Source organism: Papaver somniferum, chromosome 9 (genome assembly GCF_003573695.1).
Source record: "Papaver somniferum cultivar HN1 chromosome 9, ASM357369v1, whole genome shotgun sequence".
Lineage (NCBI taxonomy): Eukaryota > Viridiplantae > Streptophyta > Magnoliopsida > Ranunculales > Papaveraceae > Papaver > Papaver somniferum.
The window spans coordinates 100,037,166-100,045,737 of NC_039366.1; the positions used below are offsets into that span (position 1 = coordinate 100,037,166).

An 8,572-nucleotide genomic window follows, 5' to 3' on the forward strand; every position below is an offset into this window, starting at 1 on the left:
AATGGGGTTTTTGTACCACAAGTTTGGTCACCTTGGGTTTTTATGACTAGTTCTGTTAAAAAAATAAAAATAAAAAATAATAATTTAGAGGGTGCAAGTGACCCCACTTGCACCCTCTCCCTGTGTCCCCGCTCCTCCCTGCAACGTGTAAAGTTCCGGCATAGGTTGCAGTGTGGAAGCCAAACAATTAGAAACCAGATTGTGTTTATTTTATGTAGTACTCTCTAAATCTTTACAACAACTTTGGTGCTGTTACAATACGGAAGGAATAGATAAATGCTTTTAAATTCCGCTGATAGTTTCTTTTTCTTCTTCGGTTTTATTAGCATTTTTAAACATGACTTATACTAGGTCTCCATAGCAGAAAGTGACAAGTGGTAAAAACTTGGTATACCATATACAACTGAAAACATAAATGCCGAGACACCAACCAGCTAACCGCAGCCCTGCGTGGCGTACACTTACAAGGACATCCATATATATATATATACTAATTAAGAGGATCCCATCTGTTACAACAATGACAGCAACCAAACTAGCCTCACAAATGCAGTAGAGTAGACCCACGATACTTAAATTCGTCCACATTTTTTTTCTTCTACTGCAATTAACACTTCTTTGGCGAAAACCCAACAACCGAATTCCCAATGTTAAAGCTAACACGTGTGCCTTGCTGTTGCAGATTACCTATGATGGACAGTGAAGATCTTGTTGGTGCAAAAGCGAAACAGAACGTTTTCTTGGAATCAACCGGTACCAAATAATTCTTAGCCGGTAGTTGCAAAGACTTTCCACCGGGAAATAAAAACGCAACAGTTGGAACAGGAACCGAAGTTTTTGATGACAGATCGTAACAAGTATCGAACAGAGCGAACCCACCAGCAGACGGCAAATTCTGAGTGCCTTTGACAAAAGCATCACGGAGTGCATTGTACACTTCCGTACGTAACCGAGTCACTGATGTTCCCGAGTCGACAATGACTCCACTAGGTGAGTTTGGATTTAAGTCGAACACTGAGTGAGGTAGATTCAACGGTTGACCCCCAACACTAATCCCAGATAAACCCACGTAGTAGAATGTAGGATACCGTGAGTTACGAAGTAACGGAGCAGTAATTGCGTCGGCCGGTTGCGCTTCCGGGCCGAATTGAATAGTAGAAGTCGAACTAGAATCGCGATCGACTAAACAGTAAGAAAATGCAGTGGCTTTTACCTGAGAAGGAAATGAAAGTGAGCCAGCTCCAAGAGCTAATAAACCAGCTGAACCGATAAATAACCCTTCGTTATCATGACCGCAACCTATCGAAATTTTCTCAACAGTGGTTTTGGAGTTATCGAACGTAAGGGTTTCGGTCACGAAATCGCCCACGGTGTAAGAGCCGTCACCATAAGAAACTTGATAAAGGCATGATTCGTTAGCACAAGCGGAAATATCAAGGGATTTACATTGCTGTGCGCCGCATGAAATGTGTGCAAATGACGAAGAAGAAGACGGTTCGAATATCGGATCTGTCTGCTGGTAACACTCCTTACAAGGTGCGCACTGTACCCAAGTGACATCACTACCTGTATCAAGAACTAAGTACTGCGGTTTAGGAGGATGACCGACTCCGACTCGTGAGAAATATTCACCACTTCCATGACTCAGTCCCGATGTAATTGGACCTACTATATTATCTTGCTCTTGAGATTTCAATGTATCAAACTCTTTCTCGACAACTAAAGGTTTAAGATCTGATTTCGAAATTTCTTTCATGGCGAGATCTAATTTTGTAATGATCGAATCAACTCGAGCTGAATCACGTTTGAGTCTGTCTAGAGTTAAGGTTTTGTAATCTTTGTGTGTTGATTTCAGAATGGTATCTCTAGATTGAAGTTTGACAGTGAAGGAAGAAGATGAAGATGAGAAATCATCAGAAATACTTTCTTCTTCTAGGAGAATTTGATCAGGATCATAAGAGAGAACATCAAGAGTCTTCTGAATTGAAGCCGAGATATCAAGAACTGTGGTTTCATGGTTTTCATTTTCAGGTAAAATTACTCTAGAGAAAACACAGGTAGCAGAGCAAACAAAGAAAAGAACACAAAACCCAAAAGCTGATTTCGCCATTGAATTGTTGCAGAGAAAGACAGAGAGAAATGGAGGGAGCAGAGGAAGATGGAAATGATAAGAGTGGATTAATATGGTGTGGTTTTAATGAGGTTAGAGAGAAAGCTAGCTACAGAACAGATTGAAGAAGAAGACAGAATATAGTGGTGTAGAAAGTCTAGAAGAAGTACTGCTGGTCTGCTACATGGTCACGTAAATTGCGTAGGAGAAAACAAATTAAGCTACAGAAAAGGTAAGAAAGGGCGTGAAATGGGAAGTTGAACCTAACTCGTATTTGGAATTATATCATAAATCGGAAGTATAAAAATCATATGAACCTACATACATTCTCACATTTGAGAACGTAGTAACTAAGATTCCGTGTCACTGTTTCTGCATGAATTCTTCTACCTAGAATTAGATGAAATGTTTTAAATACGTGGCCCACTTCTTTTACTTCCTAGTTCCATCAGTATAATTATGGTAGTATTGGATGAAATGTTTTAAATACGTGGTCCACTTCTTTTGCTTCAGTCAGTGAGTATTAAAAAGAAAAAATAAATTCCTTTGTTGGAAGATAAATACTGCTGCGTTGCAGCACGAACTTTGAAGAGTACAAACAGTGAGAAGTAACATAGCCGGAGGTTGAGTAAACCATTTGTTAGGACCGGTAGATAGTAAGCTTCTTTACCGAAAGTGTCACTTGCACGGCCAGCACCACTCTTTGTAGGCAGTTATATTCACATAAAGCAAAAAAAAAAAAAAAAAAAAGCTTCGTATTTACAACTGACATATAATTTTCCTCGCGTTTTTAGGGGTCACCTCAATTTATACCCAGCCAAAGACTCTAGTTAAGGGGTACCCTATATGATATTGAAGTTACATAAATGCCATTATGGTAAAACTGTATAAAAACCAAATCAAAAAATTCTACTCATTTCAACTGTATAAGAACGCGAAGAACGCGTACCCGGCAATGTAGTCGGTGGTGGCGATTCCGATAGTCAAACACTTCGTCAACTTCAAATGGCCCCAATTAGGTAAGAATCTATCATTTTTGGGGTTTATTTCGCTTTAATTCGTCGAATCGAGAAAAAAAAAATCTAGGGTTTTCGGTTATTTATCCAGATTCGGGCGATATTCATGCTTATTTAATTCCGAATGTATTTGTGTTCTTCATTTCTCAAGAACATCGACAGTATTCGGGAGAAAGATTTGATAATTATCTGCCGAATATTGGTGGCCATATCTTCCTGGATACAAACTGCTAATAATCAGTAGTTTAATGAATTTTTTGGCTACCTAATATATTTAAGTAGACACACAGTATTCGGAAGAACACTCACTACCGAATGTATATATTGAAAAAATCTCAAAATTTCTGATATAGGAAAAATCCCATTTTGGGGCCAGTATTTGGGCCATCGTACATTCGGAACTTTACAAAAAACCTATCCTCCGAATATTACAAGTTCAAAACAAACCACGCCATGGCTCCAGGTGGTTCCAAGGGCCAATATTGAAGGTTAGACAGCCCATATTCGGAAGTTTTGGTAACTAATTTAACTTCCGATTAGTTCAAAGACAAAATTTGAAAAGTATAAGTTTTTCCCAAATTCTGATTTTTGGGCCATCGTACATTCGGAACTTTACAAAAAACCTATCCTCCGAATATTACAAGTTCAAAACAAACCACGCCATGGCTCCAGGTGGTTCCAAGGGCCAATATTGAAGGTTAGACAGCCCATATTCGGAAGTTTTGGTAACTAATTTAACTTCCGATTATTTCAAAGACAAAATTTGAAAAGTACAAGTTTTTCCAAATTCTGATTTTTGGGCCATCGTACATTCGGAACTTTACAAAAAACCTATCCTCCGAATATTACAAGTTCAAAACAAACCACGCCATGGATCCAGTTGGTTCCAAGGGCCAATATTGAAGGTTAGACAGCCCATATTCGGAAGTTTTGGTAACTAATTTAACTTCCGATTAATTCAAAGACAAAATTTGAAAAGTATAAGTTTTTCCCAAATTCTGATTTTTGGGCCATCGTACATTCGGAACTTTACAAAAAAATTATCCTCCGAATATTACAAGTTCAAAACAAACCACGCCATGGCTCCAGGTGGTTCCAAGGGCCAATATTGAAGGTTAGACAGCCCATATTCGGAAGTTTTGGTAACTAATTTAACTTCCGATTAAGTTTTGGTAACTTCCAACTTAATCGGTAGATAAGAATTTAAGTTTGCCACCGAATGTCTTATTCGGGAGTAATACGTGTATCGTTAACAACCGATTGTAGTGCACTAATGATACGAAACCTCAACGGCCATATTTTCCGAAACCTCAACGGCCATATTTTCAAAAATTAGATCCGTTGGAACTCTAATCTATATAAGGAGGGTAACCCCTCTCAGTTATTATTGATTAAAAAATCGGAATGAAAAACCTTTTCAATGGCAAGTCCATCATCGATCGACAACATACTTCGAAGATGCAAGCGAACAACTACATCAATTGCAACAATGGAAGAAGAAATACAAAAAAGGAACAAACAACCCAAAAAAAATTAAACCATCGTTAGTGGCAACGGAGGAGGAGGAAGAGGAAATCAAGGCTAAGAAGCGAGGTCAAGAACAATTCCATCATAGAGAAAGACTAAAACAAGTTGAGGAAGAGACCGAATGGATAAAAAATTATTACATTGTGAAAGATCTACCCAAAGAACAGCAGGACGATCGTATATTTTGGATTAAATTTTCATTGGGTCCTTTTGTTGGTAAGTACAAGAAGCCACGCCACAATTATGAATCATCGCATGTTTCTTCAAGGATGCACCTTGTTATAAAATTGTGCACCGAGTACAACCGTATTCTTGCTAGGCACAGATACGACAGGTTTGCGGCACAAGATGCTTATTCCAAGTGGAGAGGAGAGTCGTTTCTACATTTCGAAGCCGCGTTGATTGTTGCATCTCGGACTGGGAAAAAGAATAACATGTGATGTTTGAGTGCTGTAAATTCAAATTTTTAATATTAATCGGCGGTTTGATAAAATATGGAATTCTCGAATATGATTAATCGTATTGAAGTGTTATAATACTGTTGTTCCGATTACATAGTTTCAAAAAAAATTATAGTAACTCAGCCGATTCCTCGAAAAAAACGATCAAACATCGTCATCATCCGAGGGGATCAATTCGAGTAACTCAGCGGGAAAGTTGTTGTCCATAACACGATCCCAATCAACCATGTTGGACTCATATTGTTTCACCCAATCCTTACAATGGTTCATTGGGAAGTAATCGTGCCACTTACTCAACGGAGGTAACGGACAATCTTTCTTTACTCTTAAACCGATAAAATGCATTTCATTCACAAATGCCATTACGATTCTTCTACCTTTAACCGACTCGTTGCAAGACGTTCTTGTGGGTGCAAACGTCATGCTAAGTCCATACATAGGAGGAACAAAGAAATGTACCACGCAATTCAAAACGTCCGCTAGGAGATATCCAAATTTAGGCATTGTCATCAAATACTTGGATCTGATTGTCTTCAATCCCTTTCGACACTTCACACGCGCAACTAAGTCTTTGAACTCTTGTTCTTTGTCGTATCTATCTCCTCGCCTCATCATCTCCATATAAAAACCCTTGTCCTTCACTAGTTGTACCGCCATCTTATTTCTTAAATATTGGCATTGGGTGACATCTTCGATATCCGCCTCTCTAAAGTAACCCATTTGTTCCGTAGCAACGTGAAACCCACAATTTCCATCCCCATCAACCTTGTCGGTCGACAAAACAAATGGAATGATAAGTGGAGGGAGTTGTTCCAAATACTCTTTGTATATTGTATATGTGGATCGATTTGGTCTTCCATTAAGATCTCTAGGGAAACGAAGAGTACCTTTGTCCTCTTTTATAGTAAGAATTTCCATTGGTTGGGTTTGTTGCGAGGCGTTCGTTTGATCAACAACTTCTTCAACAACATTGGGTTGACTTACTTGTCGGGTGGTTGGTCCACTTTGATCATTTCTTGGACGACCTCTTTTCTTAGGTTCCGGCTCATCTTCAAATTCGGCTTCCAAACGCTCGTGCCTAGACAATATTCTTTTATTAGACAAATACTCCTTCAATTAAATCCAACGCTCGCTTTTTGGATCCGCATAGACCTCACCGTCTGCATTTGATGTGGTTTTAACTTGGCAACCATTACATGTCCAATTAAATCCAACGGATCATCATGGTTGTGACAACCGTTATCAACTTTATACATTTTATACTCTTTACCTTTAATACCATCGGGCTTATAGAAGATAATCTTAAATGGGCATCCTATCTTCTTGGTATTGCTTCGGTATTTCCTATTCGTCTTCCGTATGTACTTATTATTCTTTCCCTCGTGACTCTTTCGCGTCCCACCTCGCTCACAAATCAATTCAAATCGAGTGTCACTAACATGATTTTTTTGAATTACCATGCACATGTTATCTTTTTCCTTGTTCATAAGCCATTCCTTTGCCTCCTTCTTACTTCCAAATGTCTAAACGTGCATAAAAAAAACAAATCTAATAAGCATAACCATTTAACATATAAATTTTGAAAAAAAGAAAAAAGTAGTAATGAGTATACCAAATCGTTTGCATAGTATAGGGAAGTGTCGGGCCTCAAATAGAAGTCATCAACAAACTCTTCAACGGCCTGCATATGAAAGCAACAAATTATTATACAATAATCGGAGGTTATTAAATAAGTCAAACTTCCGAATACTCTATATTCGGAATCCTATCGGTTACCCAAAACACCCGATTTATGCAAATGAATGTACACAGTTTACTGAGTGCAAAAAATGATATAATCGGAAGCTAAAATATATAGTAAACCAGCCGAATATAAATAACCGGAAGATAACTTTAATCGATAAACATCCGATTTTCAAGTTTTCGGAAATTTTATTTCGAGGCCACTGTTATATTCGGCAGTCAAAGAATGTTAAACTATTACCGATTGTAAAGGATAAGAATACTGAGTTTTGAAATTTTCTGAGGAATTCGTTTTTGGGGCCATTCGGGGGTAAATAACTCTACATAACTACCGAATGTAGATATTTTTGGAAAACCAGTTTGGGGTTTTTTCTCATCTTCGGCAGTAAACTAGTATCTTGTAACTACCGAATATACATATTTGGTACTCAGTGTGTTATATTCGTAGGTTTATTCTACAAATTATCTACCGAATCTGGGTAGTTCATGGCATTCAATGCATGCAATAATCGGTTTTTCTTGTTTACAAAAGCACACAAACGCATGCAAATCGAGTATTTGAGTTTCTAAACACAATACCTGTGTTTTACATGCATCGTTAGCTTCAATATCGGGCGATTCTCCATTTTCTTCCATGAAAGGGTCGTCTATGTTTTCCTCTCCATAAAAGTTTGGATCATTCAACATATACCCCAAATCGTCTTCTCTAAACGGTCGTGAACCCTCAACATTTTGTTCTTCGTCATGATTCTCACCTTCTTCTTCATATCCATCCATTTTTGTAGTGATAAAATGGGTTTTCTCTTTTTTTCCTTCACCTTCTTCTCTATAACTCTAACAACTCAAAAATGAAAAAGAAATGGAAAAAATGAAACACAAATCATTCTAATACTGCACCGACTACAATCGGAAGTCTGGGAAATATTTTGGCTTCCGATTGCAATCGGAGGATAACAATGTTATCATATCCTCCGAATATATAAGGGTAATTTCGCCATTACGAATTACGCGAGATAAGGGCTGACTACATTTTCCCTTTGGGTGACCTTTTTTGTTTTATTGTTGGCCCCTAAATCCTTTCGAGTGGCCCCTAAAAACGCGAGGATAATTTTGGCCTTCCTAGTGAAAATCATTGTAGCCAAAAGTGTAATAAGAGTTATTTCTCTTTTTGTCAATTACTTCTGTCAAGTAGTTAGTGCATTCTGACTGTTAACTAAGGGGTAGTTGTGGAGTGTCATGTATATTTCAAAATAACTCGTGTCGTTAACAGTACCGTTGAGACTTTGTAACGCGTTAATTAATATCGAATAGAGATAGAGAAAAAATAATGTTGCAGTTATCTAATTTAATTATTAATATATTTTACCTCTACTGATAATACAATTGGTCTCGAATATATTCGTATAATCTTTCATGCTGAAAATTTGGGAATGATGCTGAAATTCTAGATATTTCTGAAAGTCCATGTAAATAATTTTCAAATTTAGTTTAACCGGAAGGAAGTTTATAGGGTAATTACTGACATTAAATTGTGTTAGATATATCTATTTTATTGTGTTATAATTTATTATTTTTTGAGGTGATCCCCAAAGATTTGTTGTATGTGGTATTAATAGGTGTTGTATATGAACGTATCAGATGAACAATGGATGTAATTTATCCTACCAAGGAATTCTTCATGGATTGCTTGTACTATTGTTCAGTGTTTGCTGATA

The 8,572-nt window shown here is 37.5% G+C and overlaps 1 protein-coding gene across 1 annotated transcript; it reads right to left on the minus strand.

Moving 5' to 3' along the window:
• Positions 1-187: 187 nt before the first annotated feature.
• On the minus strand, positions 188-2,393 carry LOC113309747 (protein ASPARTIC PROTEASE IN GUARD CELL 1-like). The gene has a single exon (XM_026558260.1). It carries the CDS (start codon positions 2,108-2,110, stop codon positions 608-610), a length of 1,503 nt encoding a protein of 500 aa, XP_026414045.1. The 5' UTR covers positions 2,111-2,393; the 3' UTR covers positions 188-607.
• Positions 2,394-8,572: the final 6,179 nt, after the last annotated feature.